This window comes from Hibiscus syriacus, unplaced genomic scaffold, assembly GCF_006381635.1.
Source record: "Hibiscus syriacus cultivar Baekdansim isolate YM2019G1 unplaced genomic scaffold, ASM638163v2 tig00111105_pilon, whole genome shotgun sequence".
Taxonomy (NCBI): domain Eukaryota; kingdom Viridiplantae; phylum Streptophyta; class Magnoliopsida; order Malvales; family Malvaceae; genus Hibiscus; species Hibiscus syriacus.
The window spans coordinates 4,508,945-4,531,759 of NW_024062987.1; the positions used below are offsets into that span (position 1 = coordinate 4,508,945).

A 22,815-nucleotide genomic window follows, 5' to 3' on the forward strand; every position below is an offset into this window, starting at 1 on the left:
GAAATATTTGTATAAATTAAGCTAAGTTGTTTTCTGGTTTTGACTAATTTAAAATGTTCATCCATGGTTTTAAAGCTTTCCCATAACATTACCCACATAAAAATTATATATTATCTATATATTTTTTGATACAACAAATGAATTTATAAGTGTATTCGTACCTTTCACTATTATAGTTGCTTCTGTATCCAAGCACACTGTCGCGGCATTGCTTCAATTTCAGCACAGCAGTGTACAATATTCAGCTAGAATAATTAATTTTATGGACCAAAAACTATTTTGGTCTTAGATCAGATAAAGTTTCCCTCTTTCTTCTTGGAGAAGCTTCTGATACATTGGAAAGCCATTCTTGCAAGCTGAAATCTGTGAAACAAATTTCAATTCAGTTGCACGTTTAACGTCTGTTATCGAACGTTCTTCCCTTTAAAAATGTATCTACTTTCTTTTATTGGATAAATTGAATTGAGTTTTATTATCCAAAGCAACATTACAGGAAACAAGAAACTTCCCAAGAGGGAGTAAACCAGTTAATTACAACAAAAATTAGTCAATACTCCAATAATTACATAGAATAAAATTAACATCATCAAGTCTATTGATTTTCTTGTCCATTAGCTGGATTCTAACTTGCTCCTTGATGTTCTTCAAAAGCTGCTCCACTTCTCTATTTCTATTTTGGAAGATTCTTCTATTTCTTTCTTTCCAAATGAAATAAATGTAAGCATTCAATGCAATCTTCAAAACAGTGGAGATGAGGGATTTACCTTTCCATTCTCTACAAGACCAATCAAGCCTTGTTTCCCAGGACATGTGGGGTTTACGTAAATGAGTGAGCTGCAATATGGAGTTCCAGAGAGATTTAGCAAAGTGGCAGTCAACAAACAAATGGTTTCTAGTTTCAATTTCCTCTTTGCAGAAGACACATAACTCATCAGTTTGAATTCCCATCCGAGATAGTCGGGCACGAGTTGGAAGTCTATCATGAATAGCATCCAATTTATCATACTTGTTTTTGGAATATGGAGACAAAACCAAACCACTTTGTGCCATGGTACCTTGATCTTCTTTTCTTTAATTTCTTCCCATATTTCCTTAGTCTTAAATGCACCTGCATTGAGAATGGGAATAGCTTCTGTCCTTAGCTTTAACAGTTTTTTGATGCCCCAGCTGTGAGTAGGACTTTCACTGAAGTCAATAAAATCTTTGTTCTTGATCACATATAACTTAATCCAAGCAACCCAAAGTGAACCTTCTCCAGCAAGAATGTTCTGAATTAACTGAATCATGCAAGCCTTGTTCCATATTTTGATACTTTTAAAACCGAGATCACCTTCTGATTTTGGGCAGCAAATATTTTTCCAACTGATTCTGGCTCCAGCAACCGCTTAATCGGGTCCCCTCCAAAGAAAACGTGTGCAAAGATGGTCAATTCTATTAATAACCGACTGAGGAAGCATGAATTGTCTGCACCAATAGTTTGAAATATTAAAAAGAACAGATTTGATCAATTCAAATTTTCCAGCATAACTGAGCAATTTTCCAGACCAAAGAAGTAGTTTAGATTTAATACTGTCAATAAGAGGCTGACAGTCTTGAATGTTCAGTTTTCGAGTGACTAAGGGTACCCCTAAATACCTTACAGGCAGAAATCCTTGTTTAAACCCAGAGATTGATTTAATAGCTTCAAGATTTCTATGCGAAATACCAACAACAAACAATTCAGTCTTATTAACATTAAGCTTAAGACCAGGCAAGCTATAAAAGTGATTAAGAACAGTAAGGATACCAACAACAGAATCAATGTTTCCTTTGTAAAAAATTAAGAGATCGTCAGCAAAAGATAAATGAGTGAGTCCATTTTTTTGCATTTTGGGTGATATCCAAATAATCCCCTAACAACAGCAATGTTTAGGATCTTTTAGAGGATATTCATGGCAAGAACAAATAAAATAGGAGATAAAGGGTCTCCTTGCCTAATTCCCCTATGACCTTTGAAGAATCCTATCAAGCTACCATTTAAGGAGATTGAATATCTAGCTTCCTTGAAGCATGCTTCAATCCAGTTTATGAAGTTGTTTGGCAGTCCAATAGCAATTAGAACAGCTGAAATAAAGTCCCAATGAAGAGAATCAAAGGCTTTTTGAAGGTCAATTTTTAGAGCACACCTTGGAAAGATATTCTTCCTCCCATAGCCTTTTACAAGTTCTTGAGCTAGAAGAGTGTTGTCAATTATAGTTCTTCCTCTGAAAAAAGCAGTCTGGTTAAGTGAAATTATGTCAGGCAGTAGCATAGTCATTCTTTTGACAAGGATTTTAGAGATAATTTTGTAAACAACAGAGCAACAGGAAATTAGCCTGAAATCCTTGACTTTGTTAGGATTAGGAATCTTTGGAATCAAGGAAATAATAGTTGAGTTGGGTAGGCAGTAAGTATGTTTCCTTGAAGAAAAATTTGATAACATTTATAACATCATCTCTAACAACATTCCAAGTTCTCTTAAAGAAAATAGGGGTGAACCCATCAGGGCCAGGAGATTTGTCATTTCCTTGGTTGAAGATTGCTTCTCTTATCTCTTCAGAAGTGATGATTTTGGTTAAGTAAGAAACAGCTTCAGAGGACAGATTGACATGAAGCAGATTTTTCAAGAAGGAGGGGTCAATTTTTTTAACACCAAGATCAACAGTTCCACGTTGAGCTTTAAAGTAATTTAAGATTTCAGTAGCCATACCATCAAAAGATTCCAATCTTTGTCCTTGTGCATTAATGAGAACTCTGATAGTGTCTCTTTTATGTTTGTTTGCAATGACGGAATGAAAGAATTTGGTGCATCTATCTCCCTCTTTGATCCATTTGACTTTAGCTTTCTATTTAAGAAACAAATTTTCAGCTTCTTCAAGGGAAAACATCTCATTTTGAACATTCAATTCTTTTTCAATAGGACTAATGCCACTAAGAGTTGAGATTTGAATATTATCAAGCTAAGCTTTCTTGAGTTTAACTCCAGCAGAGATATCACTATAGAAGTCTCTGTTTAAAGACTGTAAACAAGGTTTCAGGCGTTTTAATTCGTGAAACAGTCTCTGCATAGGGTTTCCTTGGGTAGGTTGCTGCCAAGAGTTTTGAACTTCAGTAAGGAAATTTTGATGTTTAGCCCAGAAGTTGAAAATTTTAAAAGGCTTGGGATGATTTGCTTGGATATCTTTACTTAACCAGATAAGAGCCATACAGTGATCAGAAGGTCCAGGAGCAATGAATTCAACAAAAGATTTTTAGAAGGAAGATGACCAAAGAGGATTAATAAGCACTCTGTAAAGTTTTCTTGCAAGATAAATCTCTTTTTTCTTATTACTCCAAGTAAAAGAATGACCCAAGTAAGGATGATCACAAAGTTGAAGATCATATAAAACATCATGGAAATCTTTCATATCAGAGGAGTAATAAGGCCCTAAAAGATCAAAATCAGAACTTTCCTTAGGGTTAAGATAAGTGTTAAAATCTCCCCCTAGAACCCAAGGTAGAGAGCCAAAAGAGATATTAAGATATCTTAGGTGCTGCCAAAGAAATCTCCTAGAAAGGCCATCTTTGTTCCTATAAACAGCAGTGGTGATAAACTGTTCATTATTGAAATTGCATTTAACAGTGATGCTTTGAGAAGTAGAATGACAGAAGGAAATATAAATTCCTGTCTTCCAGAGGAACCAGATCCTACCATTAGTAGATGAGTCATAGTTGATAATCATACCCCAATCCCCAAATCTAGAGTGAAAGATATTAACAGAATTTTCAATCTTGACACGAGTCTCCAACAAACAAAGAATATCAACATTGAAAAGCTTGGCTCTATTAAGGACATTAATCTTTTTTTGAGGATTATTTAATCCTCTTATGTTCCAAAAACACATTATCATTGAGAAGGATAAATGGGGTCACCCCCTTGTTCACTATTTACAGAACTTTGAACTTTAGCAGTGTCCTCTTTCTTTTTTAATTTAAGCTCTTTAATCAGATTAGCAACCCCTGAGGCAGCAGGTCTTGGTTTCCTAACTTGAATCTCAACAGAAGAAGGGTTCTCATCAACAGTGCTTAGGATTTCAAATCTATTAGCTGATCCTTTTAAAACAACCTTAGATTTAGCTTTAAGAGGCCTACCTCTACCTCTTTTAAGGATAGGAACAGTTTCATTATCCTTAGTGTCGCAACCGTCTTTCGGTTGAGCCCCGGAATTGGGCTTCGACTTGAAAAATGGATTGGAGTCGCCACCGATTATTTAGTTAAAAATAAATAGGTTAATCGGATACCTTATATCTTACCTGATCTGCGTCTTACCAAGGATATGTCGGATTCGGGAGTCGGTTACAGCTAAGGAAGGATTAGCACCCTTGAACTGCCCTTTCGGTACTACGTAATTTCCAGTTGTCTTTAATTAAGAAAGTTGTAAATTTAAATTAAAATGTAAAATGACGATCCAAATTACTTACCTTAGATTGCTTAAATTGTACCCTTAAAAGATCAAGACATATATTAGATAAGGAATGCAAATAAAACACCTAAAGTAAAATGGAAAACAAATAAGATGAGGAAAATATAGAATATAAAAATAATATATATGATGGTAATAATAATAAAGATATAAACAATGGGAAAAATAAAAAGATATATATAATAGTAATAAATAAATAAAAACTACAAAACTAAAATAAATAAATAACTATAATCAAATATGTACATATAAAAAAAAGGAATAATGAAAATAAAATAAAAAATATAAAGTAGAATAAAATGAAAACGATAATGATGTAAAAAACACGAAAAATATATAAATATCAAATATATTATTAAATAAAACAAATGAATAGAAATAAATATACAGATAATAATAAAAGGAAAAAAATATATGTTTATATACGCTATCAATAATACTTAAAATAATAAAAATAACGATGATTACGTGTATATATATATATGTATAATAAAATAAAATAAAAATATACATAATATATATATATATATATTATATATATATATATATATATATATATATATATAAATAAAGGAAAAATATAATAATAATGAAAATATAGTATATAATAATAGTAGGGACTAAATTGAAAACGAAATAAACTCAAGGGTCAATTTACAAGGATTTCGGGTTCAATAATCGATTCAGAGGACCAAATTAAAGGTTTTTGAAACTGGAGAACCAAAACGCAAATCTCTCGCTTCTTGCAAAAACACGCGGGTCCATCAAAACCGGGTCGGGTCCAGGCGCGGGTCAAGAGCCGCTATAAAAGTTAAAAAAATTTTAATCTCGCCCTGGCCTCCTCTCGCCGCCTTGCCACCGCCGTTGATCGGCGACGGCCGCCGGTCATCGGCGGCAACCAACTAAAAAAAACTGGTTTTTTGAAAGCTCTTCGCCCGCACGTTTTAAAAACCAAAGTATTTTTTCCAACCAAGCCTCGGGGAACCGTAGATCTAAGAGAGAATATTACGGTTCCCGTGTGTTCATCGGCCCCAAATCTTCTGTTTTTTTCGAGAAAAACGACAAGGACATAACGCATGCAAGGGAAAGAAGTAAGAAAGGTATAAACTTTCACCTTTTTATTTCTTCTTGAAACGTTTACAAGGCTCGTTTTTTTTGCTGAGTAATTTCCTGTGTGTGCTCTTGTGATTTCCAGTATTTTTGTGTGTCTCCTTTTTTTTTCTTTTAAAAGCTTCTAATTACATGACTTTATAGTGATAATCCTAGGCTATTTTTAGAGTTTTAATATGAGTAAAACTCGGTTTGTTTGTGGTGATAATCCACGATTCTGACTTGGTTGTTTTTGTGAAAACACGTTCATTGGCGTTCGTTTGGTGGCCGAGAGTCTTGCGCCGGAGAACTCGGATCCGTTGGAGAGAAGAAACGTGCAGCCATGGGGAGTTGAAGGGGAGAACGGCGCTAGGGTTTCTGGAAACCCTAGCCTATTGGTCACGTGCCTTGGGCTGCTGAGGCGTTGGATCTGGGTCACTTGTATTTGGGCCGTTTGTTATCATTTTATTTGTAAAGGGCCTGTGTAAAAAAAAGAATTTAAGTGTGTATATTATGTAATGTGGTTAGAAATTATTATATGAAATAACATTATTTAAATCTGATGAAATTTAGTGTCTTCAGCTGCCCCTCTTTGCTCATTGTCGTGTAACGACAATAGAGCAAAGATTAAAAGACACGAATTTCGACCATATTGAATATCCTCCGTGGTTGAGGTCCAACGTTGAAACTGGTTTGTCACTCATGAAATGACATCCTCGTCGTGAAGTTGAACTGGTACTGTCTTGAGTCCAATATCCTTCGTTGTGAAGTTGAAATTGGGAAATTGTTTATTGACAACCAGCGGTCCCTTCGTCGTGAAGTTGAACTTGTGTTGTTTGGAGTCCAATATTCTTCGCTGTGAAGTTGAAATTGACTCTGAAATTGGGAAATTGTTTGTTGACAACCAGCGGTCCCTTCGCCGTGAAGTTGAACTTGCGTTGTCTTGAGTCCAATATCCTTCGATGTGAAGTTGAAATTGGCTCTGAAATTGAGAAGTTGTTTGTTGACAACCAGCGGTCCCTTCGTCGTGAAGTTGAACTTGCGTTGTCTGGAGTCCAATATCCTTCGTTGTGAAGTTGAAATTGGCTCTGGGTAAAACCTGCAAAGATATGCATATATGCGATGGTATGGATGTCATGCTCTTAGGTATGCCTAAAATGTATGGGCAACATATGTTATTATGGGCTCTGGAGAGAAATCTTGATTTCCGGTGGCCTGTCGTTGTTGACTTTTGATTTTGAAAGCTTGAAGTTCCGATCTCTGATCTTGAATTCTTCAAATGTCTGAATCTGGCGTGCCCATTCTGGGTTTTTTTTTTTTTTTTTTTTTTTTTTGGAGATGCTCCTCAACCATCTCAAGCATGTGCATGAGCCTTGATCGGCTTCTGGGTACCTGTACTTTTCAATGAATCTTTGTACAGTAATATGCGATTATCTTTCATAAAAATAAATAAACCATTAGGTTTAAATCTAATTCAAGATGCTCGAAAGGAATTGGAGGAAAGATGGTATTTATTCATAAGGGAGGAGAAGAACAAATAATACATGGCAAACATTCTAGAAGACGAATACACAATGATGTGTAAATGAATGTCTTAGATCTCGATAACGTGGGCACTTCTGAGCTGAAAAGCCGTTTGGTGATTTTGAATGCAGCCTTTGCCAAAGGATCTTTGAAAATGCGACAACGTTTGGGAGGGTGCAACATTTCTCCGATTTGTTGAGTTCGTAGAAGATTCATGTGCCGGGATGTTTCCGCCGTTGATATCCAAATCGCCCTTTCCGGGTTTTCAACTTGGACCCATCCTTAGTTGCAAGACGCCCTTTTCGGGTTTTCATCTTGAACCCACCTTATTTTCTCTTCTTTTTTCTTTTTTTCAATTTAGGGCGCCCTTTCGGGTTTTCACCCTAAACGTTCTTCTCCTTTTTTTTTTCAAACTTAGGACGCCCTCTCGGGTTTTCATCCTAAGCGAAGTATTTCTTGACTGCGTTCGAGTTAATGGGATGTGGCAGCTCAGGTCCGTCCATTTCAGCCAGGATAAGGGCTCTTCCGGAGAAAGCCTTCTTCACGACATAAGGTCCTTCCCAATTTGGCGTCCATTTTCCTCGGAAATCTTTCTGGACTGGCCAAATTCTTTTTAGCACTAGATCCCCTTCACGGAATATTCTCGGGCGCACCTTTTTGTCATGTGCTCGGATCATTCGTTTCTGATAGATTTGACCATGATGAATGGCTTTCAGTCTTTTTTCATCTATCAGATTAAGCTGATCATATCTGGATTGTGCCCACTCTGCATCATCCAGTTTGACTTCTGACAAGACCCTGAGGGACGGAATCTCGACTTCAATGGGTAGCACTGCTTCCATTCCATAGGCTAGTGAAAATGGAGTTGCCCCAGTCGAAGTTCGTACCGAGGTTCGATAAGCGAACAAAGCAAAAAGCAACTTCTCATGCCAGTCTTTATAAGTTTCAGTTGTTTTTTCCACTATCTTCTTAATATTTTTGTTTGTTGCTTCTACTGCTCCGTTCATCTTTGGTCTGTAAGCAGTGGAATTGTGATGTTTTATGTTGAACTGTTCGCAAGCAGCACTCATCATCTTGTTGTTCAAGTTTGTTGCGTTATCGGTGATAATCCTTTCGGGTAGACCATACCGACATATAATTTCTTTCTTCAGAAACTTGCAAATAGTGGATTGAGTGACACTGGCGTATGATGCAGCCTCTACCCATTTCGTGAAATAATCAATTGCTACGAGAATGAAACGGTGACCATTCGAAGCCTTCGGATGGATTTGCCCGATAACGTCCATGCCCCACACAGAGAAAGGCCATGGTGACGTCATTACATGAAGCGGATGGGGTGGAACATTTATCTTGTCTCCATAAATCTGACATTTATGACATCTCCTAGCATAGTTGATGCAATCACTTTCCAGTGTGGACCAAAAATATCCGCATCTCATTATTTGTCTTGACATCATATGCCCATTTGCATGTGCTCCACAAACCTCATCATGTACTTCTTCCACTATCATTTTTGCCTCTTCAGCATCGACGCACCTTAACAGAACTTGGTTATGGCTTTTCTTGTATAAAACCTCTCTGTCAAGGACATATCCAGCTGCCAACCTTCTAAGGGTTCTCTTCTTGATTTCAGTGGTTTTTTCTGGATAACTCCGATGCTTGATATACTGCAGAATGTCGTAGTACCAAGGCTTAGTGTCTTTCACTTCTTCAATTTGGTAACAATGAGCTGGGTACTCATACGACTGCATGTTAATTGGCATCATTTCAGACTCCCCGCCAGCCTTGAATGTGGCTGCCAAGGTAGCTAAAGCGTCAGCCATTTGATTTTCTTCTCTAGGCACGTAGTGGAAGGTGACTTCGTCGAACTCTTCGAGCAGATCCAACACGAGTTTTCGGTACTCTAATAGCTTTATATCCTTGGTTTCCCACTTTCCTCGGAGCTGATAGATTACTAAGGCTGAGTCTCCATACACTCGCAAAGTCTTTATATTTTGCCCTAGTGCAGCCCGAATTCCCAAGACACAGGCTTCATATTCTGCCATGTTATTGGTACAATCAAAGTTCAGTCTGTTGGTAAATGGGTAGTGACTCCCCTCTGGGGAGACTAGAATTGCCCCGATGCCATGTCCTAGTGCATTTGATGCCCCATCGAAGTGCATTCTCCAGGAACTGTCCGCCGAAATGCTTGCTTCCTCTAAAGATATGGCCATTAAGTCTTCGTCTGGGAAATCAAAGTCCAGCGGCTCATAGCTCTCATCAGTTCTGCTTGCTAAAAAATCGGATATGGCGCTGCCTTTTACCGCTTTTTGGCTCACATATTCGATGTCAAATTCAGACAAAAGCATCTGCCATCGGGCTAACCTTCCGGATAGAGCAGGTACACCCATCATGTATTTTAGAGGGTCTAACTTGGAAATCAGCCAAGTGGTGTGATACAACATGTATTGTCGAAGTCTTTTTGTAGCCCAGACCAGGGCACAACAAACCTTCTCAATAGGAGGATATCGGACCTCGCAATCGGTGAACTTCTTGCTTAAGTAGTAGATGGCTCTTTCCTTCTTCCCAGACTCGTCGTGTTGACCCAGGACACACCCCCATGGAGCTCTCGAATATGGAGAGATACAAGAACAGAGGTTTTCCTGGGATAGGGGACATCAGGACAGGAGTGCGAGATAAGTACTCTTTTACCTTCTCGAATGCAATCTGACAGTTTTCATCCCATGCCCCAGGGCTATTTTTTCGAAGAAGGCGAAAGATTGGATCACACTTGTCGGTTAACTGAGATATAAACCGAGCTATGTAATTCAATCTTCCTAAAAAACCTCGGACCTCCTTTTGTGTTTTGGGGTGGAGGTAGTCTCTGGATAGCCTTGACTTTATCAGGATCAACCTCAATGCCTTTTCTACTGACTACAAAGCCTAATAGCTTCCCGGATGTCACCCCGAAAGTGCACTTGCTAGGATTCAGCCGTAACTGAAATTTTCTCAATCTCTAGAAGAGCTTTCTCAAATTCTCGACATGTTCATTCTCAGTCTGTGCCTTGATAATCATGTCGTCGACATAAACCTCGATTTCTTTGTGCATCATGTCGTGGAATAGGGTTACCATGGCTCTCTGATATGTTGCCCCAGCATTCTTTAATCCGAAAGGCATCACTTTGTAACAGAAAGTTCCCCACATTGTGACGAAAGTGGTCTTCTCCATATCTTCAGGATGCATCTTGATCTGATTGTACCCCGAAAATCCGTCCATGAATGAAAAGTATGCGTTCCCGGCCGTATTATCCACCAGAGTGTCTATGTGTGGCAAAGGAAAGTTGTCCTTGGGACTGGCCTTATTAAGGTCCCGGTAATCGACACACATGCGTACTTTCCCGTCCTTCTTCGGCACAGGCACTATGTTGGCCACCCACTCAGGGTATTTGGCCACTTGGAGAAAATCGGCATCAAATTGCTTCTTGACTTCTTCCTTGATCTTAAGGAGCATTTCTGGTCGCATTCTTCTCAATTTTTGCTGCACAGGTTTGAATTCTGGTTTGATTGGCAGTTTGTGAACTACCATATCTGTGTCTAGTCCCGGTATGTCTTGATACGACCAAGCAAACACATCTTCGTACTCCTGAAGTAAGGCTATCAGGTTTTTTCTTGCTTCAGTCGAAAGAGTTGTGCCGATTTTTACCTCCTTTCGATCTTCCTCAGTGCCCAAATTTAATATTTCGATCGCCTCCTCATGTGGCAGTATTTGCTTTTCTTCTTTTTCTATCATTCTCAACAATTCGGTAGGCAAGTTGTATTCTTCTTCATTATCGCATTCTTCAAATTCCCCAAGACAAATGGTTGATTCAAAATCCAACTTCGGATCAGGATCATTAGTGCCCCCATTATCGTTATCTGGGAACCTGAAAGGAGGAAAATGTGCATGTGTGAGAGGATAATATCCCACACGGAACGGTCAAGAACTAACTTTGAGAGTAACTGGAAATGAAGTACTGGAATGAAGGAGATAGAGAATGAATTCAAAAATAAAAGAAAAGTTTGTTTGCCATGGAAAAGAAAAATGCATCTTTTATTAAACTTAAACAAAATATTTATTCACCCTTACAAAAGATCACCTATTGCCCCGGGTATAGGCAAATAGGGATAGTTCGAATATTACTCTGAAAGATTCTTGTAAACCACAGGTAGTTCTTCCACCGACCAACTGCTAGGCACGAACCCATGTGGCAGAAGGCATATCCCGGATCTATCTCCGTTGTCAACATCTTCTGTGGTCACGGCATTAACGTTCAGATCTTCCAGAGCCGTTTCTAACTCGGATGTGGTGGTCTCAAACACATAACCACCTGACTTGAATGTTCTGAAAAGCGGCGGGAATGTCATGGGCTTCCTTTGAAATTCGTTCCCAGTCAATCTGGCCAATCTTCTCTCCCGGTTCTTTTGGATCTCCTTTCTCTTTTCATGATAACCGGGCTGAAAACCGAGCCCAAATTGGTCTAATTTTGGGATAGGACGGACAGGGTTGATCATTCCTTGCAAATATTTTCCAAAACCTCTCCAGGTTCTTGCGCCTCGGCCTAGGGTTTGCTTGATCTCCATCCTTGTGCATTTGGAGAGTCGAGGTCTTGGGATTCTTTTTCCTTCTACCACGAATGTGGCATTCACAAATTCCAGGGAACGGAACGAACATTCTACCGCTTCCTCGCCTACTTCGATGTATGGAGCCTCTGTGGTCACGCTTGCCACGATATCTTCCTCAGCGTTGACAATTACTAAGGCCCCATCAATGACAAATTTAACTTTCTGGTGCAACGTGGAGGGTACTGCACCTGCTTGATGAATCCACGGCCTTCCCAAGAGACAGCTATAGGACGGCATGATATCCATCACAAGGAACTCAACATCATAGGTGGATGATCCGATGGTCAATGGTACCTCAATCTTTCCGATTACCTCTCTTTTGGTCCCATCAAATGCTCGGACCACATTCTGACAAGCCCTCATATGAGAGGTATCTATTGGTAGCCTCTTCAATGTAATCGAAGGCATCACGTTCAGGGCTGAACCATTATCGATTAAGACACTTGGTAAAGCGTGCCCCTTACAGTAGGTAGTAATATGTAACGCCTTTGTTCGGCCTCTTCCTCCGGATGGAATCTCATCATCTGAAAACGAGATGAGATTATCAGCTTGAATATTGTTCACCAGTCGATCCATCTTGCTGACTGGTATGTCTTGTGGCACGAACGTTTGATTAAGGACATTCAACAACGCTTCTCGGTGTGCTTCCGAGCTTAAAAATAGTGCTAGCATTGAAGTACGTGTAGGTAAGTTGTGGAGCTGTTCTACAATGTTGTACTCGCTGTGCTTCAAGATCTTGAGGAACTCTTTAGCTTCTTCCTCCTTTATAGGTTCATTGACGACTAGCACATCTTCTTTGAATGGCTCCAGTGGTCTTTGCCCCACTTTACTATTACCTCCTCCGGAAGTGCTCACCTGACACTCGTACTTCCATGGCACTTGCCGATTGTCCTTATATTGAAAAGGCCGCGGTGCGGAGATTACCACCTTGGCTGGTGTTGTCACTGTCATGCTTGCCTTAGGGGTAATTATCAAAGGACTACCCCTACCAAATTTTCTATCTGATGATTCTCCGGTGGCACAAACATCTGCTTCCCAAGAATCTTGAATTTCTTCGTAAAATTCCAACTCCTTTCGATCCATCATGAGCTGGACTAACAATCTGAACTCTGGGCAATCTTGCACTTTATGCCCTTCTTTGTTGTGGTAACAACAATGGTTACCATCTTCATTTTCTATCGTATCTGAATATGGTGCAAGAAATCCTGCCTTTACCATTTGGCTCCATACCCAAGCCAAAGGAGATTTAATTTCTGAAACCCTTGATTTAATTCTCCTTCCCCCTTCAGTAGTAACGACATTGATTCCTGTCTCCTGATGATTGGGCAAGGGATTCTGGGCGACGTTTGGTGCTCCGGAGTTGAAAGTGATCCAATTTTTGTTTCGCATTCGTTGCACAAGTCTTTTGAATGCGAGACAACTTTCAATCGAATGCCCCTGCACACCGCCATGGTATTCACAGTGAGCACTCTCGTCATACCATTTTGGGTAAGGGGGATTTATTGGATTCATAGGATAAGGCTACACTGCATGAGTGTCGAAGAGCTGTTGGTATAATTCTTTATACGTCATGGGAATGGGGTCAAACTGTTCCCTTTCCCTTTCTCTTCTTGGTTCTCTCTGGTTCTGTCTAGAAGTACCGGATGGTACAGCTGCTGTGGAATTTGAGCTTGAGATCGTAACCCCCTTGTTGACGTTGTAGGTGTTCACATTGTTGATCTCTCGCTCCTTGTTTTTCATGGGAGGTTTTTTACTGGAGTCTCCTCCCTCAATCTTTCCTTGTTTAATGGCCAACTCGATCATTTCGCCGGCCATGACTAAATCCGAAAAATTCCCCGACGTGATTGCTACCAAATGCCTGAAGTAAGGTGCCCTCAGGGTCTGTACAAACAGCTTTCTAGTTTCCTTTTCATCCAAGGGTGGATGAACTTGCACAGATAAATCCCTCCATCTCTGTGCGTACTGTCGGAAACTCTCATTGTGTTTCTTCTCTAGGCTTTGTAACATGACCCGGTCTGGTCTCATATCGTTGATATGCTTATACTGCTCCAAGAAAGACTTGGCTAAGTCTTTCCACGTCTTGATATGAGTCCGGCTAAGCTGGTTGTACCACCGAATAGCTGAACCGGACAGGCTCTCTTGAAAACAATGGATCAGGAGTTGGTCATTCCCGCCATATCCTGTCATCTTTCGACAGAACATAGTAATATGGGCTGAAGGGCAACTGTTCCCGTCGAACTTCTCAAACTCAGGAACTTTAAACTTTGGTGGAAGCACCAAGTCTGGAACTAGGCTCAGCTCTATTGCGTCCACTCCATAATAATCATGGTCTCCCTGGACCATCTTTATTTGATCTTCTAATATTTTTATCTTTTCTTCCATCTTTTTGGCTTTATCTTCCTCGTCAAAGTCTGGGACATTATAATCATCCGGATGATCATCAGGGATGATTGTAGAAGTTTGTATCTTCACAGCAGGTGCAACTTTCGCTTTGGTAGCGAATGAGTCCCTGGGTAGTGCTGCTTTCCCTTTAGTAGCAGATGCGTCCCCGGGTAATATTCCGGGTGAGAGAACCACTTGCGGGGTTGGTGGTATGGCCACCCCCTCGGAAGAGATGCCCCCTGATGCACTAGCTTGCTGTAGACCTGACAACTTGGCTACGATTTGGTCGACCAAGGACTCCTGATTTTTCTTGATGGACTCAAGAGTACTTTCACTGTTCTGAGCCATCTTATCTTCTAGTTCCTTTTGAAGTCTTGCCATGTGCTCTTCGATTTTCTCCATTCTGGCTTCCATTTGTCTCTTTTTTGCTCGAGTATTGTGCGGGTGATGTGTATCTGATGCTTGTGGTGGTAAGCTCGGTGTCTGAGACATGTTCTGTTAGTTAATACGAATGTAAAAACATGGAAAAACATAAAATAAACAGACATAAAATATAAAATGCAAGAAATGCAATGCATGATGTATGCAATTGGAGGCATTGATCTAGAAAAGTGTTCATTATTATAAATAACCCTTGTTCAGACAAAAATGTCTTATCTTTTAAGAGACATAAAAACAGATTAAAGGTACATTCGGACTAAGTCCTCTGGACCCCGAACAGCTTCCAGTAGGTTGACAAGTCTTCTGCCTTCCTCTGTCACTGGTAGGATGCCTTGTCGAACCACACCAGCTTCCCTTGCTAGGCCGTGAAGATGACGGGCTGCTTTTTGCACTTGATCCAGGAAATCTCGGATGGTTGCGTCTCGGGCCCTCACCCTTCGCTGTGCTTGTTCCCAACGGAAACACCATTGTAATCCTCCGTCGAAAGGCACTATCTGAAGCTCGTTTGCTTGCCTCTTGAACCCATCTATAATAGCTTCTAACTCAGCTATTGTCTTGTCATCTTTCTCATGTCTTTTTTCTAAGTCAGCTATCCGAACTCTCAAGCGCTGGTTCTGATATTGACTATCTGCCAAGCGTCTTTGGGCAGTCTTCATTTGTTCTTTCCAAGCTTTCTCATCAGGCCCCTCAAACTTCCTTTTCAGGCTATGAGCTTCGTCTTTCCAGTATTCAGAGGTTACCTTCAACTTGGAGTTATCCTTGACCTTATCTTGATACCCCTTTCTCAAGTCTTCGAGCTCAAAACGGACTCTTTTTTGTTCTTTTTCCAATTTTTCTGCCCGATCTTTCTGAGAGTCAGCATCAAGCTTCCACTGATAACGTTCAGCTTCAAGTTCCTTTATCCTTTGCTTCAGCTCGTTATTCACAGCTTCAAACTCGGTCTTGGCTATCTCAAGCTCAGAAGGGACATGCCTGAGATGTTCTTCAAAGGTACGGGTGTCCTCACAGTCTGGCACAGGGATATTGTCATTCTTTCTCAATCTTCGCCACTCCACATAATCCGGAGTGAGCATGCTTCTGGCAGCTACAACATCCATCCGGAATACTTTTCTCCAAGAATCGGCTGCTTCTTTGATCATCTTCTTATAGCTATCGCCGTGATACTCAAACTCTGACCTAGCCAACCCACACGTTGCTGGGACAAACTGACGTGCTCCATATTGTCTAAGTGCTAATAGCGGAGCATACCCGACTGCTCCCCAAAGTCCAAGTAAGGTCACAGTGTCGGAGTCACCACATCGAAAAAGAACATCACTAAGGAATAACCAAGGGGCTCTCCAGACAATATCTCGGTCTTGAAGATGCGTAAAGACCTTCATCCATTTTTCTTTCGAAGCGCCTTCATGCCATTTTAAGGTAATAAATTCACCTAGAGGTGAATAGGTGGTGCTGAAACGGCGGTAGGCAACCCCGTCAGTCTTCCAGAAGTGGTTGTGAATCCAGACTTGAAGGAGCTGAATGCACCCGGTGAATCTTCCTCCGCCAGTTCTTCGGCAATGATTGAGAGATCGAAAGGTCTCAGCCAAGATGGCAGGTGCTGGATTGACTCTTCTCGAGAGTTGTTCGAATAGCTCCACTACGGTGGCATCGATGTATCCCAAGGTCTTTGGGAATAAAATTAGACCATACAGACCTAATGCAAACAGGTCTATTGTCTTCCACTCATCGGGATGGTGCTTCATTAGTTGTTTGATATGAAGCCAAGCGATTCCTTCTCCACTACCCTTACATCGAGCTCGGTCAGTTACCCATTTTTCATCAACTCCGGCAACCTTAGCTAATGCATTTTTGAAAGGTTGACTTTTAATGTGCTTAAGGTAGGCCCGCTCGAGTTTGATGTTTTCACAATGCAGCAATGTAGTGTATTCTTCTATGGTGGGCACCATGTCTTCCCGGTTAAAGGTGAAGCAACTGTATCCCGGGTTCCAAAATTGAACCATGGCTCTAATTAAGGGCTCATCAATCTTAACATGAAGCAGAAGTGCAACATCACCGTACCGTTGGCTGAACTTCTGTTTCACCTCATTCTTCCAACTGTCCCAGATGTCCCGGAGCTCTTGTATGCATTCTGCTTTAGGCTGATTGAGGCGTAGCTAACCAGATCTGACACATAGCTGTCTTGAAGACTGTCTCCCTTTTCCTTCTGAGTCTTCTCGGACCATAGTCGTACCTCAGGGTTTTTAATCTCTTGTATTACAACACCTTTATCCATTAATTCAGATTATTTTGTACGTAATGAACGTCTTTTTAGGGATCAATGGCCTTTTGTTATGATGCAAATGCTAAAAACAAACACAAAGGCAAACGGTTAGTAAAATAAAAATAAATGGAAATAAATAAAAATAACAAGAAATAAATGGTAATAAAAACATAAGGAAAAACAAATGGTTAGGAAAGAATTGTCCTAGGTTTTGGAATGTGGTTTTGGGGTAGGCTCTATTTCTTCGAAGTCTCCTGGTTTAGGTTCTAAAAACGGTACCCGAGTTCTCCTTGCTGGTGCCCCCTTGGGCTTACCAGACCCTTAGTCCTAAACCCATCACAGGCTTGTGTGGACTAAGTTAAACTCGAGGGGACACATTCCCTTATGTCTATGCGGAGAATAAATTCACACGAAGACATAAGGTATATGAATCCCGAAGGCTACTTGCTAGGCATATGCGGTGAATAAATTCACACGAATGCGTCGCTTTCACCCCCACTTAAAACGGGTTTGGAGCTCGGGTTTAGAGCCTTAGATGAAAAAATACTTTAAGGGTTGAAATCATTGAGAAAACGATTAGTACAACTATTTACGCGAAAAAATATAATCAAAAGTAAGCAATAAGGATCGAAATGTTACCTTAAAATTTAAACTTACCCTTTTCGTTGAAAAGACAACTGGAAATTACCTTAGCCTGACTCACTTACCTGTGTCCCCAGCGGAGTCGCCAAGCTGTCGCAACCGTCTTTCGGTTGAGCCCCGGAATTGGGCTTCGACTTGAAAAATGGATTGGAGTCGCCACCGATTATTTAGTTAAAAATAAATAGGTTAATCGGATACCTTATATCTTACCTGATCTGCGTCTTACCAAGGATATGTCGGATTCGGGAGTCGGTTACAGCTAAGGAAGGATTAGCACCCTTGAACTGCCCTTTCGGTACTACGTAATTTCCAGTTGTCTTTAATTAAGAAAGTTGTAAATTTAAATTAAAATGTAAAATGACGATCCAAATTACTTACCTTAGATTGCTTAAATTGTACCCTTAAAAGATCAAGACATATATTAGATAAAGAATGCAAATAAAACACCTAAGGTAAAATGGAAAACAAATAAGATGAGGAAAATATAGAATATAAAAATAATATATATGATGGTAATAATAATAAAGATATAAACAATGGGAAAAATAAAAAGATATATATAATAGTAATAATAAATAAACTACAAACTAAAATAAATAAATAACTATAATCAAATATGTACATATAAAAAAAGGAATAATGAAAATAAAATAAAAAATATAAAGTAGAATAAAATGAAAACGATAATGATGTAAAAAAACACGAAAAATATATAAATATCAAATATATTATTAAATAAAACAAATGAATAGAAATAAATATACAGATAATAAAAAAAAAAAAATATGTTTATATACGCTATCAATAATACTTAAAATAATAAAATAACGATGATTATGTGTATATATATATGTATAATAAAATAAAATAAAAAATATACATAAAATATATATATATATAAATAAAGGAAAATATAATAATGAAAATATAGTATATAATAATAGTAGGACTAAATTGAAAACGAAATAAACTCAAGGGTCAATTTACAAGGATTTCGGGTTCAATAATCGATTCAGAGGACCAAATTAAAGGTTTTTGAAACTGGAGAACCAAAACGCAAATCTCTCGCTTCTTGCAAAAACACGCGGGTCCATCAAAACCGGGTCGGGTCCAGGCGCGGGTCAAGAGCCGCTATAAAAGTTAAAAAAAATTTAATCTCGCTCATTTCTCTCTTCACCAAACGAGAGAACTTCTTTCTCTCTTTCGTTTCCTCTGCCTTGTTCTTCAAAACGAAGAACAAGGCTATGTATTCCAGAAATCGGCCGCCCTGGCCTCCTCTCGCCGCCTTGCCACCGCCGTTGATCGGCGACGGCCGCCGGTCATCGGCGGCAACCAACTAAAAAAAACTGGTTTTTTGAAAGCTCTTCGCCCGCACGTTTTAAAAACCAAAGTATTTTTTCCAACCAAGCCTCGGGGAACCGTAGATCTAAGAGAGAATATCACGGTTCCCGTGTGTTCATCGGCCCCAAATCTTCTGTTTTTTTTTTGAGAAAAACGACAAGGACATAACGCATGCAAGGGAAAGAAGTAAGAAAGGTATAAACTTTCACCTTTTTATTTCTTCTTGAAACGTTTACAAGGCTCGTTTTTTTTGCTGAGTAATTTCCTGTGTGTGCTCTTGTGATTTCCAGTATTTTTGTGTGTCTCCTTTTTTTTTCTTTTAAAAGCTTCTAATTACATGACTTTATAGTGATAATCCTAGGCTATTTTTAGAGTTTTAATCTGAGTAAAACTCGATTTGTTTGTGGTGATAATCCACGATTCTGACTTGGTTGTTTTTGTGAAAACACGTTCATTGGCGTTCGTTTGGTGGCCGAGAGTCTTGCGCCGGAGAACTCGGATCCGTTGGAGAGAAGAAACGTGCAGCCATGGGGAGTTGAAGGGGAGAACGGCGCTAGGGTTTCTGGAAACCCTAGCCTATTGGTCACGTGCCTTGGGCTGCTGAGGCGTTGGATCTGGGTCACTTGTATTTGGGCCGTTTGTTATCATTTTATTTGTAAAGGGCCTGTGTAAAAAAAAAAAGAATTTAAGTGTGTATATTATGTAATGTGGTTAGAAATTATTATATGAAATAACATTATTTAAATCTGATGAAATTTAGTGTCTTCACTTAGCATTGGAAGAGATGTCAAGAGTTGTAGTTACCCCTCTAATAGATTCCACTAGATTAGGAGAGATAAGGAATGACATAAGATTCTTCACCAGAAAAGTTATTTGGGTCACTCTTAGAAGATGAAACAATTTGTACTGGAGAAGGAATTTGATTGGTAACTCAGAATCTGAAACCTTTGGAGAAGGATTGGAATTCCGAGTAAGTTCAGACTTTTCCTTAGGAGGAGAAGGGTCTGACTCTGGTTCCTGTAAGGATTCTGTTCCTTCAGAAGAGTTAGTCCCTTGGTTAGCAATCATGACAGATTTCTTCCTCCAAACTTTATTAGAGGAAGGAGCAGTAGAGGAGTTAATAGAGCAGTTTTTATCAGTATGACCAAAAGAATCACACCTTCTACAGCAATAAGGATACCATGGAACTTCGACAAAGATGTTAGTGGTTTGACCATTAGCCATAACCACTTCAATAATTTTTGGAATTACCTCCTTAGCACCTACTTCAATACAAACCTTAGCAAATTCTAATCTAGTTTTTGAAGCAGTAACAGAGTCCATGGAAATGGGGACTCCAAGAGCACTAGCAATATAACTAAGACCTTCCCTATTAAATAATTCGAGTGGAACATTGAACAGATGAATCCAAAGAGGAAGACAAGATAAATCAAAGTTAAGCCTTTGTAGATTAGGCTCTCATTTTATGAGGATTGATGGCTTATTAAGAATATGCCATGGTTCGTTTTCAAGGACCCAATCCCTAGCAGAATCAGAGTTGAAAGAAAATATATATAAATTGTTCCCATCAAGACTGACCTGAACAGAAAACCCCTTCGAAGCCTGATTCCAGAGATTATCAATAACTCGTTGCAGAGAGAGGAAATTGGGGGTTGACCCAAGAAACTGCCCAACTAGTGCGGACTTCCATTCTGTCGTACCTGCCTCGAATACCTCTGGAGGAGGTTGAACAATTGGAACTCTATCGTTTAATTTTGGGGGAAAATAAGAAAGTTCCTGATTTGCTTTACCCCCAAATAATCTACTTTCATTGCATGTCAATTGAGAATAAAATAGCTTATGCTTTCAAAATTCAGGGGGGGAAACCATGTGAAGGGATTCAAACACAACCAATTTCTCGTAAGTAAACATAGGAAGAAGTGGGCACGTTTGCCAATGGCATTGCCATGTGAAATGATTCATCAAATATATATATATATATAAGTTTGACTTTCTGAAAGCAAAATTCAAACTTTCTACTGTTTTGGTACAAGTTGGTAGACTAATTATCTTATAATTAATGAGATTAATTTAATCTGAAACTCTTTAATGTTGTTGAATGAGAGAGAAACTTACAGCTTCAATGTCAATCTTGTAGACCAGGAGTTTCCTTCTTTCTCTGCAACTTGTTCTATATGCCACGATTATATGCCCAATCGCCATCGCCATTGAACAAATGAAAAGAGCAATTTCCATGGCCGGAACATGCGCTTTCCCTGTACTCGAACTGAACACAAATGAAGCTTTCAGTGAAACAAAAATCAGAGACGAAACTGAACAAATCGTTGTGATTCCAAAGTAAGGTCCCCTTGAAAGCCTCGGCCCATCACAAAAACTGTAAACGCCTGCAAAAAGGAAAAAAAAACAATCAATAAAACGTAACTTACAGAAATCTTGCCTGGAAAAAAACGAGTGAAACATCATAGTATTTGCTCTGTTTTTATCATGTACTTACAGATTATAATAGCTGATCTGATGACAGAAATGAGGGGGATATCTATGAGAGAGTATCGAAAGTTATAGTTATCGAAATACGATGAGAGGGTTTCGAATGATAAAGGAGAGAGGGAAGCAGAAAACAGAGCAGAAGGCAAAAGAGTATCGGCAATAACAAGAAAAACTGGAGCGGAAAACACGAGAAAAGAAAACGCCATTGTTAACAAGAAAAACACGGTTTTAACACCTCTCAGTATTCTTCTTGATTTCTCTTCCTTTAAAACCCGCATCTCTTATTTCTTCTTCAACTCTTTGCTTGGCGGGTTAGAAAAGAAACACAACCAGAGATTATGTACAGAGAAAAAAAGGCCAAGAAAGTTATGAGGAAGAAAGAGGAGAATTAGAGAGCTTAAATTAAGAGACGGCAATGGAAGTTGAATGTTTTGACAGGAAAATGACACCCTTAGCGTTAGCGGTCAATAGATTAACATGAATATAATACAAATACATGATTTTTCTGCTCTACAATGTGCCTTGTTAACGGAAATACCGATATCTAGAGTATTTCCACTAGGAACTTTTATTAATATATTTAATAAGTGTTAAAATTTTAAATTTTAATATATAAATTTAATTTTTATATTATAAATTTGTGTAATATAAAAAAAAATATGGATTATAGTTATATTATTTAACAGTGATAAGCTTAAATTTTAAAAAAAATATTTGTTTCACAATTTTAATTTTATTAATATGATATTGTATGTGATTTTGAATAAAACTTATGCTAATAGAAAGCATTTTGTTTCTTAATATGTTTTAGATTCGTTTGACCTCGATACAATTTGAAGAACAAAAGGGTGTAAAAACAAAAATCTCGATTTTATATCTTTGCTGAGGATCTTGTTAATTGTCTTCATTTACAATGTTTATTTGATTATTTACTTAGCCAATAAGCTATCATTATTTTACTTATGATAAAAGTAGGTTAAGATTAGATTGAATATTGAGAAATTAAATTGACTAATTTTAAATCTGAAAAAGGTTTAATTAATATTTAAATTTAAAAATTAAAAGATAATTAAAATTTAATCTAATAATAACTAAACTGTTAGAGATTCAAAATATTATTAAATAAACAAATTGAAGGTCGGAGCGCCCACATTCATTATAGTGCAAACAAAAGTACTATACAATAAAATATTTAAATTAATAATACTTTTATGTTAAATGTTTGATTTGATTTTTAAAGTATATCTTTTTTGTTTGTATTAAGATTTAAAGTATTTTTATTAAAGGACCCAATTCTTATTTACTTTAATTTCGTTATTGTTCAGTTACATTTTAATTTAGTTTATAAAGATAAACATTTAAAATAAAATAAAGAAATGTAAGACTTTTTTATTAAACTAAGGTGATTACAAAGTAATACATGTTTTAAATACACTCAATAATTTGACAATGAACGTTTAATCACCTTGTTGCATCTGCTGGTGCTCGAACTCATGACTTTTAGGAACAATAACGATTTCTTTAACCA

The 22,815-nt window shown here is 38.6% G+C and overlaps 1 protein-coding gene across 1 annotated transcript; it reads right to left on the reverse strand.

Moving 5' to 3' along the window:
- Positions 1 to 285: 285 nt before the first annotated feature.
- LOC120153746 lies at positions 286 to 21,765 on the reverse strand. The gene is made up of 3 exons (XM_039165642.1): positions 21,295 to 21,765; positions 20,916 to 21,184; positions 286 to 363 (listed from the first exon to the last, which is right to left on the reverse strand). The coding sequence occupies exons 1-3, from the start codon at positions 21,563 to 21,565 to the stop codon at positions 286 to 288; spliced, it is 618 nt and encodes a 205-aa protein (XP_039021573.1). The 5' UTR covers positions 21,566 to 21,765.
- Between the last annotated feature and the right edge of the window lie 1,050 nt (positions 21,766 to 22,815).